This window comes from Nomascus leucogenys, chromosome 2 (assembly GCF_006542625.1).
Source record: "Nomascus leucogenys isolate Asia chromosome 2, Asia_NLE_v1, whole genome shotgun sequence".
Taxonomy (NCBI): Eukaryota; Metazoa; Chordata; class Mammalia; order Primates; family Hylobatidae; genus Nomascus; species Nomascus leucogenys.
Window position 1 is genome coordinate 88,100,921 of NC_044382.1, and position 21,311 is coordinate 88,122,231.

General features: G+C 38.9%; 1 protein-coding gene across 1 annotated transcript in view; it reads left to right on the forward strand.

Annotated features, from left to right (window-relative positions):
• Positions 1 to 20,986, forward strand: part of JMY (junction mediating and regulatory protein, p53 cofactor) — an 81,434-nt gene extending 60,448 nt beyond the window's left edge. Inside the window, exons 5-10 of the mRNA XM_030800534.1 lie at positions 4,049 to 4,214; positions 4,572 to 4,759; positions 10,412 to 10,498; positions 16,405 to 16,500; positions 18,238 to 18,832; positions 20,313 to 20,986. Coding sequence (XP_030656394.1) covers positions 4,049 to 4,214; positions 4,572 to 4,759; positions 10,412 to 10,498; positions 16,405 to 16,500; positions 18,238 to 18,832; positions 20,313 to 20,620 — 1,440 coding nt within the window. The 3' untranslated portion in view covers positions 20,621 to 20,986. The remainder of the gene's footprint in view (positions 1 to 4,048; positions 4,215 to 4,571; positions 4,760 to 10,411; positions 10,499 to 16,404; positions 16,501 to 18,237; positions 18,833 to 20,312) is intronic.
• Positions 20,987 to 21,311: the final 325 nt, after the last annotated feature.

The following is a 21,311-nucleotide window of genomic DNA, read 5'->3' on the forward strand; positions in this document are numbered from 1 at the left end:
ACTGTAGTTGGTCTAGGGTAGTAGAGGAAAAACGAGCATGAAATGGGTCCTGAGAGTTTGAGATGATTATCTTGGGAAGTGGGGAGGTCCTATTCCCTGGGGTTGTCCCATTAATGTAATAGTCTGGATTGTATTTGAATTCTTCACAGTATTTGTTAAAACTACCAGCTAGTCATTCTTGCCAGGTTTATGCTTGTTTTGTATATAATTTAGATAGATATTGTGCTTTGTAGCTATGTGTGGTGATGTACTGTACCAATTTTATCAGCTTTAATTTAACATGCCCACATTACTCATGAGAAAGAGAGTAAATGTGAATTATTAAGCCCATTCCAGAACAGTGCTTTGCCAGTAAAGATTTTGCAAAACAGTACTACCCTGTGATTTGTCCCCATAGGTTATTTTTAAAACAAAGTTCTTCTTGATGTGACAAAATTAAGACAACCCTAAAAATGAAAATGTTTTTAATTAAATTTAATTTAAAAATTAAATGTAAAATATTTAAGAATATTTGCCACGAGCGTAATACCGTACTTGAAATAAATGTTCTGAATTAACACTGAAATATTAAATATTACCTAAGCAGGCAAAATGCTGTTTGACTTGAAAGAATTAACTGCTCTTAGGAGTAGATACTGTTCCTTTTAATTTATACCCCCTTTAATTTTTTAACTTTTTTTAAAAAATTAATTTAGTTAGTTAAAATAGAGACAGAGTCTTGCTGTGTTGCCTAGGCTGTTCTCTAACTCATGGCCTCAAGAGACCCCTCATGTCATGGACTCCCAGAGTTCTGAGATTATAGGTGTGAGCCCCTGCGTCTGGTGCTGAGTCTTAATTATAATCATTCTTATCCCTTTTAGGTCATTCTTGCCCCTTTAAGAATATGAGAACCCTGTACTCAGAGTAATGTACATATATATGCAATTTTGCACACAATTTTAGTAGGTTCTCAAATCATCTGTATCTGAGCCTCTTATTTCAGAATGACTGCCCGTGTTCTGATTTCCTCATCAAAACTGCTGAAAATACTGTGTTTTTAGCCCAATACCTGTGAAAGAATCCTTTGTGAGTTTAACTAGTTGTAGCTACTTTATTCTACTCTTTCAATAGTATACTCCCCATCTAGATTTGGAAATAATAGCATAATCTGACCATGCAAGTAAGTCTTTATTTTCAGTTCTATATTATTAATCCAGGTTATCAGATATAGCTTATGTTTTTCGTTTTAAACTATTGGACAAGATTAAAATACATATAACCACACAGGATTAGGAGTAGAATATATACTAGAAGTGTTATTAAAATAAGGATTAATGTTGAAATAAGGAGATTTTCTATATAGTTATTAATTGAAATAGATAAAATTAAAATGCCATCATGAGGTTGGGCATGATGGCTCACACCTCTAATCTCAGCACTTTGGGAGGCTGAGGCGGGTAGATCACCTGAGGTCAGGAGTTTGAGACCAGCCTGACCAATACAGCAAAACCCTGTCTCTACTAAAAATACAAAAAATTAGCCAGGCGGGTGGTGTGCTCCTGTAGTCCCAGCTACTCTGGAGGCTGAGGCAGGAGAATCGCTTGAACCTGGGAGGCAGAGGCTGCAGTGAGCCGAGATTGTGCCACTGCACTCCAACAGCCTGAGTGACAGAGTGAGACTCCGTCTCAAATAAAATAAAATAAAACAAAATAAAATGCCATCATGAAACAAATCGTGAAACATCTGAATTAAATTGTAGACTTCTATTTTCTGGTTAACCGAGATTAACCAGAAAACCCTTTAGATTCCAATTCGTGTGGCTGAAAGGCTTTAAAAAGTATATCAGGGCCAGGTGTGGTGGCTCATGCCTGTAATCCTAGCACTTTGGGAGGCCAAGGCTGGCGGATCACCTGAGGTCAGGAGTTCGAGACCAGCCTGGCCAAGATGATGAAATTCTGTCTCCACTAAAAATACCAAAAATTAGCCAGATGTGGTGGTGAGCACCTATAATCCCAGCTGCTCGGGAGGCTGAAGCAGGAGAATAGCTTGAACCCAGGAGGCACAGGTTGCAGTGAGTCAAGATGATGCCACTGCACTCAAGCCTGTGCAACAAGAGTGAAACTCTGTCTCAAAAAAAAAAAAAAAGTATATCAGTGTGCTTTCTTTCCCTGGCAGAGGATTTTAACAATTCCCCATCTATTTATAATTCCTTGATAATTTCTATGAACGTACATAATCTACTAGAATATTGAGCTGAATACATACTAGTCTTGAAGATTAGCTGCTTATTTTTGTCTTTCTCCTACAAGCTTGTAGGAGAAAGACATTTCTTTCTTAATAATCTTAATTAATTATGATTAATTAAGGTTATATTCCCCTCTTTCAGTTTTAATTTGTCAAGTATTTATTGAGCATTGATTATATACCGTGGTGGATATGAGCTTAGGATTTGGACAGTGCTGTCCAGCAGAATGCCCTGTAATCATGGAAATGTTCTATGTTTACCCTCTCCAGTAGGGTAGTTTTCAGCCATATGTGGCTAATGAGCTTTTGAAATGAGGCTTATGCAACAGAGGAACAGCATTTTAAATTAAATTTAAATAACCACATGTGGCTTTTGGCTACCTTGCTGAACAGAGCACCTCTATAGATCTCAATTCTGCAAACTTAACTCCTTAGGAAAGCTTCAGTGAGTTCCTTAACCTGTCTTTGAAATGTAAATATTATATACCTTCTGGGATGTTGTGATTTCATGAGTTAATGCATATAAAGCATTTGCTATAGCACTTTACATAGAGTAAGACCTGGATAAATATTAGTGATTATTACTCTAATTGTATGTTATGTTTTGTGCCAGTATCCCAGAAGGGAATACAGAGAAGAAAAAGATACATAATTTCCATGCTTAAGATGTTTACTTGCCTCAACCAACATTTCAGGGTTCACAAAGCATGCCATTGACTAGGTGATAACGGCATTTTGTATGGGCCTTGCCAGAAAGTTCCAATAGTAAGAAGCTGTGATGTGGTAGACACAGCCTGAGTCTGAGCTGAGGTGGGGTTTTTGAGGTCCTTGTCCAGGCAAGGAGATTGGTTTTTAGTTTTCATTTTATTTGTCAATATGTAGATTATTCCATAGGTGCACACTATATATTTCAAAGAGTCTAAATACAAAAAGGTAGGTTCCACTGTAAAGGCCTTAATTTATATTAAATTCTGTTTTCACCATATAAATTCTGTTTTGGTAGCAGTTAAAGTTTAAAATGTTTTAGTCCCTGTCCTTAGTGCCTTTATGTATATTATCTTGTTAAATTCTCAACCATAACCTTTTATGCTATAAGCCCAAAACCATTATCTGAATTCCCTGAAGACAGATATATTTCAGAATCCCAGGTTTTTTTTAGATTTTAGAAAGGTAAGATAGAGCATATAACTTCAGACAAGTGTTATTAGTCTACTAATGAAACACATGGTCACATTAAATGGAATAACTAAGGATTAAAAATAGTTTATGAAAAATTCAGATCACATTTTTCCACAAATGGATTGTGAGATTTGGTCTGACATTAAATTATGGGAATTGTCACTCACATATTCTCACCTCACTCCACAGTCAACAAATCCCAGAACCTAGCCAGTCTGTGACCATGGAACAAAACAAAACCCCAGATATGTGGCATTAACCAACTTTTACCATTCTTGTAAATATCTGAGAATGGCCCTGTCAGTTTCATATATCTCTGTGAAAACAGCAACTACATAACTTAGCATCCACTTTTGAGAGGGAAAGCATTTATATCCAGATGATACATATATTATTACCATAAATATGCATAAGTATAACATAAATATTAAAACCTTATTTTTACCATGTTTGCCTACTTCCACCATATAATATGACTTGATTATTACTTTATATATATATATATATTTTAAAGTCTAGATTCCATGCCTACAAGTTTCTTTCTGAGAGCAATTACTTAGTAGGTTTATGCTATCTAATTAGTATTAATACTAATTTTTCTTGTCCCCACCAGCTAGAAATTTTTTAATTTGTATTTTCAATGCAGATGCAGAGTTTGCGGGGTGGTACAGAAGCCATAGCCCGATTGGATCAGTTAGAAGCTGACTATTATGACCTGCAACTTCAGTTGTATGAAGTACAGTTTGAAATCTTGAAGTGTGAAGAGTTATTATTGACAGCGCAACTAGAAAGCATCAAAAGACTTATATCAGGTATGGCGTGCATTTAACCACATAAGTTCATCAAAGATTGAATACATGAGAAAATACTTATGGACTAGGTATGTTTCTTCTATTAAGACGTTTAAAAAATTGTTTTCTCTAGGGATAGAATTGGGGGAGGCGATTTCTAGCATTTATTGAGCACTTACTGTTTGCCAGATACTGCTAAACACTTTGCATACATTCACTCTATGAGGTGTATTAAATTATAATCACCATTTACAAAGAAGCTTAAGAGATAATGGCTTTGCCTGAGGTTATAGGGCCAGTAATGAGATTAGAACCTTGTTCTGTCCAAAGCCTAGCCCATATTCTTTACCACTACTCTTTTTTGCTGTTCTGTAACAGAAAAAAGAGATGAAGTGGTGTACTATGACACTTACGAAAGCATGGAGGCCATGCTGGAGAAGGAAGAGATGGCAGCATCTGCGTACTTACAGAGAGAAGAGCTGCAGAAACTTCAGCAGAAAGCACGCCAGCTGGAAGCAAGACGTGGACGGGTTTCCGCCAAGAAATCCTACCTCAGAAATAAAAAGGTATTTAAATATTGCTTTTGTTCATTACTTAGTCTTTTATCCATATCTACTAATCTCATCTGTTTTGTCCTTAAAACTTGCGTATGTTTTAAAACTAAGTAAGCACTATCTCTTATCAGTGCTCAATGCACTTATAGTGCTCTGAGAATTGCCCTCTTAAACACGTTGGAACAGCCAATAGTGATGTTCTCTTTACCTCTAGAAACACTAATGGTGACTCTGCTAAAGGGCACGACTACAGGATCCCTGATAATGTGATTCCTGACTCCCTTTTTATTTAAGGAGGTCCAGCGATGTTTTTTACAAGCCCTGATTCTGACCTTAATCTTAAGGAATTTTATAGATTGTTATTTCTTTATTTAACTTTGATTACATTTCAAAATGTTTGATTCTTGATATTTGGAATGACTCATTTTGTGGAAATGTGATTCTTCTTGTGTCTTAAAAAATGTTTTGCACTCTAGTCCAGATGTTAACTATCGTAGAGCTGTTTCTAGTCACTGTAAGTGTAGAGTTGGAATCTGGAACTAGCTGTCCAACCTAGACCAAACTGATGACTGTGTGGTACTGATTTGCTTTAAGCTCAAGTATTATAAAAGTATGTCATGTTCTCTGAGAACCCACCTTCCTGCTCTTCACCACATTCCAAGGCTACCATTTCCTCATTCCACAGAAAATCAATACCTTTGCTTTTTGAAATAGCTCTTGCACATTAAAGAAACACAGGCAGGCATGTATCCACATCCCTCTGTCTCCCCAAGGACCTTCTATCACATTGTCCATCAACAGAACAGTTACCTTGCCATCCAGAGCCATGGCTTTCACATAATTATGTGCCTTTGCTATTTCCACGTGACAGTGGTAATTGAAACCCACTGCTGTGTCAGCCGTGGTTGTGAGCTTCATTTCATGTTCCAGTCTGCACCAACCAGGTAAACATTGCAGGCTGGGCACGGTGGCTCATGCCTGTAATCCCAGCACTTTGGGAGGCTGAGGTGGGTGGATCACCTGAGGTCAGGAGTTCGAGACCAGCCAACATGGTTAAACCCCGTCTCTACTAAAAATACAAAAAATTAGCCAGGCATGGTGGCACACAGCTGTAATCCCAGCTACTAGGGAGGCTGAGGCAGGAGAATGGCCTGAACCCAGAAGGTGGAGGTTGCATTGAGCCAAGATGGCACCATTGCACTCCAGCCTGGAGAAAAAGAGTGAAACTCTGTCTCAAAAAAAAAAAAAAACATTGCAGTGATTTCAGCAGGTCCTATAGAACAATTTTAGGGGAGAATGAAAAGTAAATAAGATTTCAGAAGAGCACATTTTTAAGGAATATTAGGAGTATTTTATATATTACTTTTAGGTGTATAATGCAGTACTTTTGAGACTCGGAATTTGCAAACCTGCAAGTTTTTGAAAATGCTGTGCAACTCAGACTTAATTGAAAGTCTGATTTCATTTTAATTCACCAGTATATTAGGCACATTGTTAGACTTAGGATGCAAAGATGAGCAAGGCATAGTCCCTGCTCCTCCCAGTCTTTTAGAGAAGGCAAACCAGGTGAACAGATGAGTGTTCTGCCGGCCAAAAACAGATCAAGAGCAGGGAGTGAGGAAAGCCTTCTCTGAAGAGATGACACTTGTACTGGCTTTTAACATCTGAATAGAAATTGGCCAGATTGATGGTGTTGGGTAATTACAAACAGGACAGAATAGTGCTTAGCAAAGACACTGAAGCAGAAAACAGCATGGTTTGTCAGAGCATTCTACATTGTAAGACATGCTGCAGGGCGGGGACCAAGTTATGGGAAATTTTACATACCACATTAACAAGCCTGAGCTTTGTCTGTAGTATAAGCAAAGGGGTAATATGAACAGATTCACATTTTAGCAAGATAAGGCAGCATGAAAAATAGGTTAGAGGGAGAAGAGATGGAAAGATTCTGATTGGAAGATGTCATTATCCTCCACCTCAATAAGATTCAGAGGTTAAGACTTATGAAGTAAGTGAGTGCCTGTGCAGGGTGAGAGATGGACAAATCTTGAACTGTCTAGATCTGACACTTTGCAGAAAAAGTTAGTAGAATTTAGTGATGTGGTGAAGGAGGGAGGAAGAGCCATTCTCCATCAGCTCTCTGGTTTCTGGATTGGGCATTGAGGTAGATGGTGGTGTCACCAACCAAGATGGAAAACTCAGAGGAAGAGCACATATGGGTGGGAGGTGATAAGCTGAGTTTTAGACTTGCATATAAGAGGTCTGGGGCATCCAGGTAGAGATGGCTGTGAGACAGTTTGAGACAACTGGGGACCTGAGTCTTACAAGTGTATGAGATGGTCTCAGAAGAACATACTGAGCAGGTGATTTTTTAAATATTTTATTTATTTTTTATAGAGACAGGGGCTCACTATGTTGCCCAGGCTGGTCTCAAACTCCTGAGCTCAAGCAATCCTCAGCCTCCCAAAGTGCTGGGATTGCAGGTGTGAGCCACTGTGCCCAGCCTGAGGAGGGTGTTCTTAGGAATGATGGGGTGGAGGTGGGAGGCTGATAGGAAAGAGCAAGGGAAGGTGGTGGAGCAGGGTAGATACATAGTTTGAGGAAGAAAAACCTTCATTGTATTTAATGTTTGTAATTCAGGAAGCAAAACGTTCTTGGCTAGGGGTGAGGAAGCATTGTAAAGGGCACAGGTTATGAAAGACTGAGCTGCTGTGATGTAGTGCGAGGAGAAAGGCTCTAAGGAAAGAACGCTGGGGAACATTTGAGAGTGTATGCAGAAGAAAGGGATCAAAGAGGAAGAGTAATCAAAGTTGAAAGAAGCAGGAGAGCTTGAAGTCACAGAAGTGAAGATGATGATTCCACACAACAGGATGGTCAGTAGGCTCAGGTGCTCCAGAAAGGTAAAGGAAGAAAGAAATGACTCCATGACATCCAATATTGGGAGACTACTGGGACCTTATGTTGAGAGTTTCGAGAAAAGCTGGGGGCAAGGAGTAGATCTCGGTGGTCTGAGAAGGGAGTACAGCAGAGGTCTAAAGCAGTGACTGACGGAATAGCAAAGGAAACTGTACAGGTGAGGGGTGAAGAGGAGCAACCTTGGTGACCATGGCCCACAGAGCTGTGTACTCTTCTAGCAGCATTAAGAGCCTCAGGCTGAACTTAATACCAGCTTAATACCAGCTCTTCCCTTGTTGATAAGTGTTAGCTCATAGCAATTTTTTTTTTTTTTTTGAGACGGAGTCTTGCTCTGTCGCCAGGCTGGAGTGCATGTGCAATCTCTCACTGCAAGGTCCGCTCCGGTTCACGCATTCTCTGCTCAGCTCTCGAGTAGCTGGACTACAGGCGCCCACCCGCTATTTTTTTTTTTTAGAGCGGGTTTACTGTTCGATCTCTGCTGTGTCCTGTCATAGCATTTAATCAATATTCTTCAGTCTTCATTTCTGTGTTAATCTAAATCTGAAGTAGGGAAACTCAGCCTTGGAGAATCTCTCCATTTACACTTGTGTGGTACCCCAAGCCCAGCAACTGAGGTGGCAGAACTGCAGAGGGAAGGAAGAGTGAAATAAGGAAGGGTGGTGAAAAGATAGGAAATGCGAGAAGATCAAATATACAAGGAAAAACAAATGCCTCCCTATGTAACATAATCCTATATTCCCTTGTTTACATATCGACATGCCCAAGGTCACTGGCTTCGTGATTTCTCTGGCACTCATTGTAAGATTGCATACACAGTTCATGTCCTGCCTCACCCCTTGAAAGAGTGGAGATAGGTGGTCTCCGGCTGTGCTAGTGAAGTCAATGCTTTGTGATTAAACATTTCAAGAAGAGTAACAAAAATAACAATTTTCTTTGTTTTTTATCTTCTTTAATTTTCCCAGTAGTCAAATGAAATCCAGAGAGCTCAGAAAATTAGAATCATTTTCATTCTTCATTTGGTGGCAAAACCAGACCTGAGCTAACATGAAGTTATTTATTGTCTTATTCTCACTTTGACAATTCATTTAACTATTATTACTTATTATGGGATATGGTTTCAGATCTTGCTTATTAGGGTATATATGGTATATACAACTACCACCATTCTCTAAATTATCAAAAAACTTTGAATTTCAAAACATGTCTGACCTCTGTTCTAGATAAGGGATTGTGGACCTGTATCCTCATTTATAAGCAAGGGAACCAACGCTTCTAGTAGTGACATAAATCACCTAAGGAAAAGCAGCTAATATGGAGCAGGGGTAGAATTCTGTCCTAGACACTCAGAGACCTGAGTTACTGTATCACCAAGTCATGACACTATCTAACACGCCCTTTGTTTTCCCCATTGCACTGGATAGATTCTTGCTAGGCAATAGTGAACCAGAGTGGGTAAAGAACAAGAAGTAAAAAAAAGACATTTTGCTTTAAAATACAGTTTACTGACTTCAAAGGTTATTATTTGACTTTCTCTAATTGAAAGAGTGATCATTTTAGGCTGGGCATGGTGGCTCACACCTATAATCCCAGCACTTTGGGAGGGCAAGGTGGGCGGATCACTTGACGTCAGGAGTTCAACCAATCTGGCCAACATGGTGAAACCCCGTCTCTACTAAAAATACAAAAAATTAGCCAGGCGTGATGGCATGTGCCTGTAGTCCCAGCTACATGGGAGCTGAGATGGGAGAATCTCTTGAACCTGGGAGGCGGAGGTTGCAGTAAGCCAGAGATCACGCCACCACACTCTGGCCTGGGCAACAGTGAGACTCCATCTCAAAAAAAAAAAAAAGTGATCATTTTAGTATAGCTTTGGAATGTTGGAGACTAACCCTTTTATCTGGAAAACTTCTCCAAATAGTTTTCTTAGGAAAGGACACAGGGTAAATGAAGATTTAGCTTGGTACTGGTAAAAAGTTACCAGAATATAGTGCATTATTTTATAAAGTAGTGCATATCTCACAGTTATTATAAAAATCCTGTTTTATATTGTAATTGGAAAATATATGCTTTTTTTTCATAGTTTCTAGATGATTTTGACTTTCTAGTCTTCCAGGTCTCTTGCAGCTCTTATGTCTGTGACCAAAAGATTCAGATCCCATATTGTTTAAGCCAGTCTGGACAAAAAATTCATGGTCTTTAACTTGTCAGAGCTTAACAATCCATATTTTATATAAGTAAATACTTTCATATTCTTTTTTGCCCAGACATGTTTAAAGAGTATAATGAAGCCAGGTGCCATGACTCATGCCTGTAAATCCCAGTAAGTCAGGAGGCTGAGCCAGGGGGATTACTTGAGGCCAGGAGTTCAAGACCAGTCTGGGCAACATAGTGAGACCCTGTCTCTCAGAAAAAGTATAATGAGATGTGGAATCTTCTGGATGCAGACTTCAGATCTGAAAGAGACCTTTCAGGACAACCCCCTTCAGTCCACCTTGCCCCATCTCTCCTCCTTCAAAAAAGAGAAACCAGGAGGTCTATAGAAGTTAATAGTTTAATAAAGGGGTCTTTTTGTAAGATCCTGATTACTTGGCTTTTACAGCTTCAGTCGTCCAGATAAGAAACAAGAGGTGGTCAATGCGATGCTTTGTTCTGTAGGTGGTATATATTAAGATCAAAATTTAACCTTGGTGTGGTGTTCAGAGTCTTTCAAGTTTCACTTGTATTAAAACACATTTTATGTATTTACAGGAAATATGTATCGCAAAACACAATGAAAAAATCCAACAGCGCACTCGGATTGAAGATGAATATAGAACCCATCACACAGTACAACTAGTAAGTTTGGATTCAAAGATTTTGAACAAAACTTTATTTTTTACATGTTTTAGAGTGGATAAAATCTGTAGAGAGTGATAAAAAAAAACTTATAACTGGATGTTAACATTAGTTCAGTTTATATAATGAGCAGTTTTTAGGCAAGATTGATTGGAGAGTACAGAGTTCCTATACCCTCAACCCGCACACGTAGCCTCCCCTACCATCAACATCTCCTATACCCCTGTCCCCACACTTGATAGCGTTTCCACTGTCAACATCCCCCAGAGTGGAATATTTGTTAAAATCAGTGAAACATTGGACATCACCATTCCCCAAAATCTGTTGCTTAACGTTAGGGTTCTTTCTTGGTATTTTGTGTTCTGTTGGTTTTGACACTGTATAATGACATGAATCTGCTATTATAGTATCATATGGAATAATTTCACTGCTCCAAAAATCCCTTTGTTCCACTACTCATCCCTCTGTCTCCCCAAGCCCCTGGCAAACACTGATCTTTTTATAGCCTTCATAGTTTTGCCTTTACCAATGTACAGTTGGAATGATACAGTATGTAACCTATTCAGTTGGCCTCTTTAACGTAGTAACGTGCATTTAAGGTTGCTCCATGTCTTCATGGCTTGATAGCTCATTTTAACACCAAATAATGTTCCATTGTGTGGATGTCCCAGTTTGTTTATCCATGCGCCTATTGAAGGACAACTTGGTTGCTTCTAAGCTTTGGCAGCAATTAATAAAGCTGCTATAAACACCCATGGAGGGCTTTTTGTGCACATAAATTTCAGCCAATTTGGGTAAATAACAAGGAGCATGAATGCTGGAGAGTATGGTAAGAGTGTATTTAGTTTTGTGAGAAACTGCAAAACTGTCTTCCATAGTGGCTGTTCCATTTTGAACTCCCACCAGCAACGAATGAGAGTTCAGGTTTTTCCACATCCTCTCTAGCATTTTGCTGTTGTTATGTTTTTGAATTTTAGCCATTCTGACAGGTGTATAGTGGTATCTTTTGGTGTGTGTGGGTGTGTATGTGTTTAAGAGATGGAGTCTTGATAGGTTGCCCAGGTTAGCCGCAAACTCCTGGGCTCAAGCAGTCCTCCTGCTTTAACCTCCTGGGACTACAGGCATGGACTCCTGTGCCTGGCTTTTACTGTTGTTTTAATTTGCAAATCTCTAATGCAGATATATAGATAAATAGATACATACACAGAGAGAGAGAGAGCACATCTGTCCAAATGCCTACTTGCCCCTGTATATATCTCTAGTAAGGTGTCTGTTCAGATCTTTTGCTCTTTTTTTTTTTTTTTTTTTGGAGTCTTATTCTGTCACCAAGGCTGGAGTGCAGTGGCGCAACGTCCATCTCCTGGGTTCAAGCAATTCTCCTGTCTCAGCCTCCTGAGTAGCTGGAACTATAGACATGCATCACCATGCCCAGCTAATTTTTGTTTTTAGTAGAGATGGGGTTTCACCGTGTTGGCCAGGCTGGTCTTGAACTCCTGACCTCAAGTGATCTGCCCTCCTTGGCCTCCGAATGTGCTGGGATTACAGGCATGAGCCACCGTGCCCAGCCTTTTTGCTCATTTTTTAAATTGGATTTTTATTTTCTTATTGTTGAGTTTTAGGAGTTCTTCATATATTTTGGCTTACACTCCTTTATCAGATGTGTCCCTTTGTTTTGCAAATATTTTCTCATGATCTGTGGCTTGTTTTCTCATTCTTTTGACAGTGTCTGTTGCAGAACAGAAGTGTTTCAACAAAGTCCAATTTACCAGCACTTTCTATCATGGTTCATTCCTTTGGTGTTGCATCTAAAAAGTCATTGCCAGTCCCCAAATCAGCTAGATTTGCTCCTATGTTATCTTCTAGGAGTTTTATAGTTTTGTGTTTTATATTTAAGTCTGTGATCCATTTTGAGGTAATTTTTGTGAAGAGTATAAAGTTTGTGTCTAGATTTTTTAGGCTTGTGGACTTCCTGTTGTTCCAGCACCATTTGTTTAAAAGACTGTCCTTTCTCCATTGAATTGTCTTGTTCCTTTGTCAAAGATCAAATGATTCTGTCTCTTCAGTCTATTTTTGGGTGTCCTATTTTGTTTTGTTCATCTAGGTCTTTTGCCTCACCATATAAGCTTTAGAATCAGCTTGTCAGTAGCCACAAAAAAATTGCTGGGATTTTGGTTGGGACAGTGTTGAATTTATAAGTCAAGTAGGGATGACCTAATATCTTTTTTGTTTTTTTTCATTTTAAAATACTTCTCCTTCTTTTAGTTTTTTTGCTTTTTAATTATAATTTTTATTTTAGCCTCTACTGCCTTCTCCTGCACTAACATCTTAATATTGAATATTCCTACCCACAAAGAATATTTTTCATCTATTTAATTCTTTTGATTCTTTCATCAGAGTTTTATAATTTTACTCATAAAGATCTTGTACACCTTTGTAAGATTTATACCTAAGATACCTAAGTCTTTCTTCCTCTTCTTTGTCAGGGAGGTGGTAATATAAATAGTATCGTTTTTAGTTGAAAACTCCAATTGTTCATTGCTGGTGTATTACAAAACAATTGACTTTGGTTAATTAAGCTTTTTCTTATAATCTATAATCTAGTTTTTTTTATCAGTTTTCTTTCAGATTTTCTACATCTATCTTCAAAGACAGTTTTATTTCTGTATAGCTTTTATTTCTCTTATTGCATTAGCTGGCACTTCAGTATAATGTTGAAAAGGAGTGGTAAGGGGGGCATCTTTGTCTTGTTCCTTCCTGATCTTAGCAAGAAAGCTCTAGTTTCTCACCAGTAAGTTTGATGTTACCTGTAGGTTTTGGGATAGATGTTCTTTATCAAGTAGAGGAAGTTCCCCCTCTATTCCTAGTTTGCTAAGAATATTAGGAAGTTCCCCCTCTATCCCTAGTTTGCTGAGAATATTAGTTCACCTTATATAAAGTTACATTAGAAACCTTCTCCTTCTCCCATATTGCTGTGCCGCATCCCACACAATATATTATCCTTACAGGCATCTTTTCAGATGTGTCTTAAATTAGTTAATGCCAGTAATTTGTACTTAAATATCAGAAATGCCAACATGACCATATCTCTGTATTTGGATATTTTTAAAATTTTCTGTCTTTCGCATCACACTAAAAGCCAAAGGGCTTAAATTTGTCTCCATTACTCCTTAAGGCACATTCTTAGCTAATGCTGCCCCTTACTCTTCATTTTAACCACATAAAATTAGCCAAACTACCCATAAACTGTAAGATTACCTTTCTCCTAGGATCTAGAAATAGATTAATTAATGTACTTTTATTTTTCATTACTATTTCTGTGGGTCAGAAACTGCTTTGTAAGATTAGTCAGGGGACCAGCATAACAGTGAGGTGAGTAAGTTGCTCCCTGCTATGACCATTTGTACTTGCATTATCAGTTTAGTTATGAAGGTTCCATACTTCCAATGTATTTCTTTTTATAAAACATAAGATTTTGGTGGAGGGGAATAACTAATTAACTTTTTAGAATGAATGAGTATCAGATCTTTTCCCCAGATCTATTTTTTGGGGGCAACAGGAGTAAAAATTAGTAAATAGATTATTTTTCTTTTCCTTTTTTTTTTTTTTTGAGATGGAGTCTTACTCTACCCAGGCTGAAGTGCAGTGGTGCCATCTCTGCTCACTGCAACCTCTACCTCCCGGGTTTGAGCCATTCTTCTGCCTCAGCCTCCCATGTAGCTGGGATGACAGGCGCATGCCACCACACCTGGCTAATTTTTGTATTTTTAGTAGACGGGGTTTCACCATGTTGGCCAGGCTAGTCTCAAACTGCTGCCCTTGAGTTGTCTGCCCGCCTCGCCTTCCCAAAGTGCTGGGATTACAGGTGTGAGCCACCACTCCTGGCCAAGAGATTGATTCTTAAGGCAATCCCAAAGATAAATGTCATCTGCCTTAGAATTTTGCCTAATACCTTGGTTGGAATATATAATTGTCAGAGAATGAATCCATTAAATAACTAGTCATCTTTAACACATACAGATAAAGCATAATGAAAGTTAGCTTAGATCAAAATAGATCATTGTTTTTCAATGCTAGTTTTAAACCACCAGTGTCAGAACCTCTGACGTGGTGGATTGTTTAAAATACAGATTCTTAGATGTTAACCTTATTATTGCAACAGTTTCCCCTGGACATCCTTGTGAATTAAACATGCAAGACTAAGGAAATTTATTTTAATATTTGATAGTAAACTCTCTAAAACAAAATATGAGGATTACTTATTAATACTACTATTTTATTTGTTATTAGCTCAGAGACAAATTGGATAGGAGAATTCTGTTTTCCCCGTTAAAGAATGAACTCTTGTTTTTTATAAGCACACTCAAAACTCCATGCTTTCACTTCAAGAAAACATACATGGTGGCTCATGTCTGTAATCCTAGCCTTTGGGAGGCCGAAGCAGGAGGATCGCTTGAGCCCAGGAGTTCAAGACCAGGCTGACCCTGTCTCTATAAAAAATTTTTAAAATAGCTGGGCGCGGTGGCATATGCTTGTCTCAGCTATTTTGGGCACATGCTGACATTTCAGGCTCTAAGAGCCCTTTTGAATTGTGTTCATGAGTGGTGTATCTTTGTGTCCTTTTGTGTAAATTAGTAGTATATTACTAGATTGCATTTTATTCAGAATAATTAGCCTACCACACCATTTATTTATTTATTTATTTATTTATTTATTTTTTTTTTGGTAGAGATAGGGTCTCACTGTGTTGCTCAGGCTGGTCTTCAACTCCTGGCCTCAAGCAATCCTCCTGCCTCAGCCTCCCAAAGTGCTGGGATTACAGGCATGAGCCACCACACTTGGCTTTATTTTCCCGTTTCCTGTTGTCTCCCTGCCACCCTTATCTCCCTGCTCATACTTTCTTCTTAGAGTTTATGATATAATCACCCAATGCAAATGCAATAGTAATTCTCATTAGAAATTCTATTGTTTAGGGAAAGCTGGTGGGGAAGAGGAGGGAAATGATAGAAGAATAGAATGGGGGGTTGGATTTGAAAAGGACAGGAGAACAATGGAAGAGAGGGTAGTTAATTTCCATGTGAAATTATCTGGTCTGGTCTTCTGGGAGGTATCTCTAGTTTTTTAAAACAAAGCAAGAAAATAAACAACCCATTTACCTATATAGAAAGCCTTTTCATTTATTTAACTAAAAATAATTTTACCAAATGAGATTTTATTATATAGCTTTTAGATGATTCAACTCTATAGGGAAAATTAAAAGTTTGTTTAGATAACTGCTAAAAATAAAGTGTGATATTAAACCAGATGATTCATGGATAATGCTTGAAAAGTATTTTTCTAACTGCTGGTTATATTGGTTGTTGATTTGATTGCTTTTGTTCATTTGTTTTTTTGAGACAGAGTCCCACTCTGTTGCCCAGGCTGGAGTACAGTGGCACTATCTCAGCCAACTGGAACCTCCGCCTCCCAGGTTCAAGCGATTCTCCTTCCTCAGCCTCCCAAGTAGCTGGGATTACAGGCATGCATCACCACACCTGGCTAATTTTTGTATTTTGGGTAGAGACAGGGTTTCACCATGTTGGCCTGACTGGTCTTGAACCCCTGACCTGAAGTGATCCACCCGCCTCAGCCTCCCAAAGTGCTAGGATTATAGGTGTGAGCCACCGTGTCTGGCTGGTTGCTGATTTTGTTTTTTAAAGCCATCGACATTTAAGTTAGCATAATACAGCCACTAGAAGTATTTTACACTAAAACTGTGTATTAAAAATATTTCATGTTTCATGCTATAAAAAATTTTGTTCAATGAATCATCCCCTTTGGCCCACCTTAGGATAACTTCTCATCTTTTTTCCTATTAATGATAAAAATTGGGACACAGCATAATGGAATTATTATTAATTTTTTACCAGAAGAGAGAAAAATTACATGATGAAGAAGAAAGAAAAAGTGCCTGGGTTAGCCAAGAGAGACAGAGAACACTGGATAGACTTCGAACATTTAAACAGGTATTAAAAGTAATGGTCCATTTATTGTTTTTCATTTTTTAAAAAATAGAGCTACATATACACCCGTAGGATTTCTTTGTGGGAAAAACTTGGTTTTCCCTTATTTATAAACTGTTATAACCATGGAAGTCCTTTTTAAAATTGTTTTGATGGCATGGCTCCATTTACTCTGGTGGTTTTCCAAATTAGTATTCTTGTGACCTTTGACCCACAGCTTCAGTAGTATAAGAGGAATGGTCAGGGCCTCTGGGAAACCTAGATTCCTCTTGAGTTTAAAAAATTAGTTAAATCACAACTGACTATCCAGCTGAAGCATCAACTTGTTATTTATTCCACATACATCAACCTGTGGTGGTAATACATCAAATGACCATTAGCAGAATTAGAGGTGGGGGGAGCAGCATATTTGAGAAATGCTTCAGCAGTTCTCTTGTCAGGGTAAGCCATGACCACACACTGATACCACAGTATCCACACATCTCCTCAGAACTGTGCTGAAATCTCACAGTTCTCATTTTTAAAGTACTCTGGAGCCTTACTTCAGTTATGCATGCTGAGGGATCACTTTATAGGTGAAGTAGGCTTTTGAACAAGTGTTACAGCGGGGAAAAAAAGGAGGCGAGGCAGGGGAGATAAGCCTTGTTATTAAGTAAATGTGGCTCACGCCTGTAATCCCAGCACTTTATGAGGCTGAGGCAGGTGAATTGCTTGAGCCAGGGAGTTCAAGACCAGCCTGGGTAACATGGCGAAACCCTGTCTCTATACAAATTAGCCTGGCATGGTGGAACATGCCTGTGGTTCTGGCCATTTGGGTGGCTGAAGTGGGAGGATTACCTGAGCCAGGGAAGTCATGGCTGCAGTGAGCTGTGATCGCACCACTGCACTCCAGTCTGGGCAACAGAGTGAGACACTGTCTCAAAAAAAAAAAAAAAAGTCTTACCATGGTAAAATATGTATAAGAGTTCTACCAGTAAGTACTTCAAAAAATGTAATTCTCTCTTCATTCTGTCATAAAATGGATATATAGTTGTTGGAGCTTTTTAAAAATGCCAAGTAACCTGTTAAAGAATATTTTAATTTTCTTGTGTGTGCATTTGAAAACATAGGAAACTTTTTGCATACCAGTAGTGTTTATACATTTGACATCATTTATGTTTTGCATTTTACATGCTATTTGTTTTATACGTTTAGTAGTTTTATTCACTAAAAATATTTTTTAATCATAATTTTTAATATTTGAACTGTGGATTTGATAGGCAAATAATAAATTCATAATTGTTTGTAAGCTATTAGGTACTTTCAGATTTTCTGTATAACTTTAAGGGTGAAATAACCAATAAGCCAACATAACATTTTTGAGATGGAATCTCGCTCTGTCACTCAGGCTGGAGTGCAGTGGCACAATCTTGGCTCACTGCAACTTCCACCTCCCGGGTTCAAGCAGTTCTCCTGCCTCAGCCTCCCGAGTAGCTGGAACTACAGGTGCCCACCACCACACCCAGCTAATTTTTGTATTTTTAGTAGAGACGGGGTTTCACCATGTTGGCCAGGCTGGTCTCAAACTCCTGATCTCAGATGATCCACCCACCTCGGCCTCCCAAAGTGCTGGGATTACAGGCGTGAGCCACCACACCCGGCCACATAACATCTTTTATTTGAAGGAGAAAATAAATAGGCATGTGCTCATAAATTGTTTCAATAACATTTAACCAGTTCCAATAACTTCTGATATTTTAGAGGTATCCTGGGCAAGTCATACTTAAATCAACCAGATTACGACTAGCTCATGCAAGAAGAAAAGGTGCAACAAGTCCTGTTCTCCGAGAGGATCATTGTGACTCTCTACCAAGTGTGTTACAGGTAGAAGAGAAAACTGAAGAGGTGGGAGAAGGAAGAGTCAAGCGTGGGCCATCACAGACAACAGAACCCCAGAGCCTTGTACAACTTGAAGATACTTCATTAACACAACTTGAAGCCACCTCATTACCTCTCAGTGGTGTTACCTCTGAACTGCCTCCCCCTATGTCTCTTCCACTTTTGAATAACAACCTCGAACCATGTTCTGTTACCATAAATCCACTCCCATCCCCTCTTCCTCCAACACCACCACCTCCCCCACCTCCTCCCCCTCCCCCACCACCACCACCTCTGCCTGTTGCTAAGGACAGTGGCCCAGAGACACTGGAGAAAGATCTGCCTAGAAAGGAGGGGAATGAGAAGAGGATCCCAAAGTCAGCCAGTGCCCCCTCAGCACACCTCTTTGACAGCAGCCAGCTGGTCAGTGCACGGAAGAAGCTCAGAAAGACTGCTGAAGGTTTGCAGAGGAGGAGAGGTATGTCAAGATATTTTCATGGTCCATCTGTTGCATGACATCAGACATAATAAAAAACTATATTTTTTGACGTTGCAAAGCTTAAAACACTTTATTTTTGAACATTATTTGATAGTAAACAGGTTTTCAAAGTCACACTAGAGGAGAATTCTTAGTAACCCACATCCACAAATGCATAAAGTACACAGAAATGTATGCCCTCTTGAGCTGTTAGGCATGTTTTTTGTTTTTGTTTTTTTTTTTTTTTTTTTTTTTTTTTTGAGGAGTCTCGCTCTGTCGCCCAGGCTGGAGTACAGTGGCGCAATCTCGGCTCACTGCAAGCTCCACCTGCTAGGTTCACGCCATTCTCCTGCCTCAGCTTCCCAAGTAGCTGGGACTACAGGCGCCCGCCACCACCCCCGGCTAATTTTTTGTATTTTTAGTAGAGATGGGGTTTCACTGTGGTCTCAATCTCCTGACTTCGTGATCCGCCTGCCTCGGCCTCCCAAAGTGCTGGGATTACAAGTGTGAGCCACCGCGCCCAGCCAGGCATGTTTTAAAAACAGATCTTCTAAAGTGATACATACATGTTTGGTAATTTATAATGGGTGGCTCCTTTTGTGTTAGGGAAAAAATTTTGATTTTAAACCTGAGATTTTTTAAAAAATTACTCATATCAGAAAGGGTAAGATATCTGGTAAGGACTGTCACCACAGGGAAGACATTGGCAAGATCATGTAACATTTGTTCATACATTTGTTGAAGACTTTTGTGTATTTGTATAAAGAAGCACAAAAGAATAGGGAGTAATCTGTTCAACTTACAACGTGACAGATGTGCCTCAATAAGGTTACTATTTTTTTTCTAACTTTTTTTGTTATGAGAGATTCAAGCACAAATAAAATCATTTCTAAAAAGAGCAGAGAATAACCCTTGCCTTTTGCCTTTAAGGAATTTGCATTTTGCATGGGGAGAACATTATATAAATGTTACATATTACTTGTATATTACATTTTAACCTGAAGGACCATTCTATAAAACATTTCTTGATGTAATCTGAGTAGGATTTCACATGTAAAACAACTAAATGAAAAAGCACAGTCTCCATAATGAACAAAAATGTAATTTTTAAAAATAAAATGTGTAACCCAATCACTCTGAATTTGGGTGGAGCAACTGCAATATGGAAATCCTTTGGGAATCACACCCATAATACTACTAAGACCACCTCCCACTTCCCAATCTGGTCACTTCTCTCATGTAGGAAATGATAAGAATACCAATAGTATCCACCATGGATTGGGTCTTGGGATTTTCTAAAAAGAAGGATAATTAGGATCCCTTGTGTTCTGATCAGCTTCTGCACACATTTCATGATCCATTTTGCAGATGGTGTTTCAGCTTCCTGTGCTTTCACAGTTGCAAACAGTAGAGGTTATATAGTTTCATTCTAATTAAGTGCAGTCCTAACTGTAATACTGTTCTGTTTCATTTTCCAAAGTGAGCTCACCCATGGATGAGGTGCTAGCCTCCTTGAAGCGTGGTAGTTTTCATCTGAAAAAGGTTGAACAGCGAACTCTGCCTCCTTTTCCTGATGAAGATGATAGTAATAATATCTTGGCACAAATAAGGAAAGGGGTAAAATTGAAGAAGGTACAGAAGGATGTTTTGAGAGAATCCTTCACACTTCTACCCGATACAGACCCTCTAACACGGAGCATCCATGAAGCTCTTAGAAGAATTAAAGAAGCATCCCCAGAGTCAGAGGATGAAGAGGAGGCTTTGCCTTGCACAGACTGGGAGAACTAACAAGTAAACGGCCTTATTGTCTTTAGTTGCATTCAGTAATACAGGTTTTATATCGGATGATGAGGTTTGGGGTATTTTTTATTGAGCCTGAGGCATATCGTTTGTTTTATAGCCCAATTTTAGCATGGATCACAAATTTGTGAACTTCAGGTTTTACTTAATTCTGTAGTTTCTAGAAACTTAAGATAACTTTTTAATGATTATTGCTATGTAAATACTATTTTTAAAAATGTCCTCATTAAAAATTTCTGCCATACAGCTGTAATTGCAAGTAAAGTGACAGTCTCATTCTTGCCCTAAAAAAAACAGAAAAGGGCCTGGCACGGTGGCTCACACCTGTAGTCCTAGCACTTTGGGAGGCTGAAGCAGGCAGATCACTTGAGGTCAGGAGTTCAAGACTAGCCTGGCCAACATGGTGAAACCTCTTCTCTACTAAAAATATAAAAATTAGCCGGGTGTGGTGGCGGGCATCTGTAATCCCAACTACTCGGAAGGCTGAGGCAAGAGAATCGCTTGAACCCAGGAGGTGGAGGTTGCAGTGAGCTGAGATTGTGCCACTGCCCTGGGCAACAGAGTGAGACTCAGTCTAAAAAAAAAAAAAAAAAAAAAAAGGCTTTCCCGGTTCAGTGGTTCACTTCTGTAGTCCCAGTTACTCAGAGGTTGAGGCATGAGGATCTCTTGAGCCCAGGCA